Source organism: Cyprinodon variegatus, unplaced genomic scaffold (genome assembly GCF_000732505.1).
Source record: "Cyprinodon variegatus isolate N-32 unplaced genomic scaffold, C_variegatus-1.0 Scaffold247, whole genome shotgun sequence".
NCBI lineage: Eukaryota > Metazoa > Chordata > Actinopteri > Cyprinodontiformes > Cyprinodontidae > Cyprinodon > Cyprinodon variegatus.
Genome location: NW_015150700.1, coordinates 886,098 through 887,481, shown reverse-complemented (window position 1 = coordinate 887,481; position 1,384 = coordinate 886,098). Strand labels below are relative to the sequence as shown.

Sequence of the window (1,384 nt, the reverse complement as noted above, 5' to 3'; positions counted from 1 at the left end):
TTATTTTTTTAAATGTTATTAAAGAGTTTGTCTCGAGTGATCTCTTTTCAGGAAAAAGAACTGGAGAGAGAGACAGTTTCTGTGCCTTGAAACTGTCTCTGTAAATCATGTTACAGTCTGTGACATGATTTACAGAAGAAGTGTTGTTAACGGGTCAATCCGGTTTTGAAAAAACTGGGGTTATCAGTGGGAAAGCGGCTTCAGTGTTTTACTGCCACCTAGAGTGCGGGAGGGAGAAATTTAGTTACACTTGTTAGATATAATGCAGTGTTTTTCTAACGTGCGATTATTTTGCAAATGGAATTCCTCCGTACCTCCTGGATGTGGATCAGGAAGCGGTTGGATTCCTCCTCAGGGTCGATGACGCCGCCGTTACACCTCTGCTTCTCCAAAAGCTTCTGGAGCTCCGCCCACTTCCTCTGAAAGTCTGAGCCGATGGCCGCCTGATCAAGCTGAGAGAGAGAAAGCGGACGTCAGATTTCCGACCCGTGCGTTCAGAGCCGATCCGGGCGGGTTTTAATGGTAGCTGGGTTCACCTCGGGCAGCTCCGGCGCCGGAGACGATAAAAGCTGGTTGACGTCGTACGCGAGGGGCTCTCTGCAGACCGGGCACACCACCGTCAGCTCCTGTCAGAGGAGGGTTAGCAGGAGTAGGACGGAAAGCGTTTGGTTTTTACTGTCCAGCTGCTTATATCTGACCTGGCAGCTGCTTGTTTCTCTAGTTTTATCCTCCTGCAGCTCCTTCTCCCTCTGGCGGAGCTCCCGCTCAGAGTGCCTGACGTAGCGGCCGAGGCAGTGCGAGTGGAAGTAGTGGTAGCAGCTTGTCTTGGTGAAGGTCTCTCCTTCCTTAGAGGCAGAAACATCAACAAATTCACTTCAGTCACCAATGAAAAAAGCTGGAACTCCCCTGAATGCTTCTGGAAGTTTCCACCCAAACTGCAAATAAAAAAAAAAACAACCTTTGCAAAACAGCCTTACCTTAAACCCATAAAGGCAGATGACACAGTTTCCATGAGGAATATTGCTTTCAGTAAGGATTTCTTTAGCTTTCTGTAGCGGTTTAAAGAAAAAAAAGAGTAAATTGAAGAACAACAGGTCATCTCCATCAGCAACTGCAGCGCTTTTATGTCCGGACCTCAATGAGCTGATAAAGCACTGGAGATCCGAGCCACGACCGAGCCTCCGCCTGAAGACACTTCTGGACGCTGAGCAGAAAGAATCAGAGACGATTAACATCTAATCTCTATTGTAACACAGAATAAAGGTACGAGACTTTTTTACAGAGTGAATTGTTAGAGAATGGGGGGGGGGTAGAATGGGAGGCAGATCTTTTAGTTCTCAGGCTCCTCTCCTGTGGAACCAACTACTAGTCCGTGAGGCAGACA

General features: G+C 47.6%; 1 protein-coding gene across 1 annotated transcript in view; it reads right to left on the bottom strand.

Annotated features, from left to right (window-relative positions):
* Positions 1–1,384, bottom strand: part of rnf25 (ring finger protein 25) — an 11,174-nt gene that overhangs the window by 4,215 nt on the left and 5,575 nt on the right. Inside the window, exons 4-8 of the mRNA XM_015382029.1 lie at positions 1,135–1,215; positions 978–1,049; positions 699–845; positions 537–626; positions 315–452 (exon numbers count right to left, since the gene is read on the bottom strand). Coding sequence (XP_015237515.1) covers positions 315–452; positions 537–626; positions 699–845; positions 978–1,049; positions 1,135–1,215 — 528 coding nt within the window. The remainder of the gene's footprint in view (positions 1–314; positions 453–536; positions 627–698; positions 846–977; positions 1,050–1,134; positions 1,216–1,384) is intronic.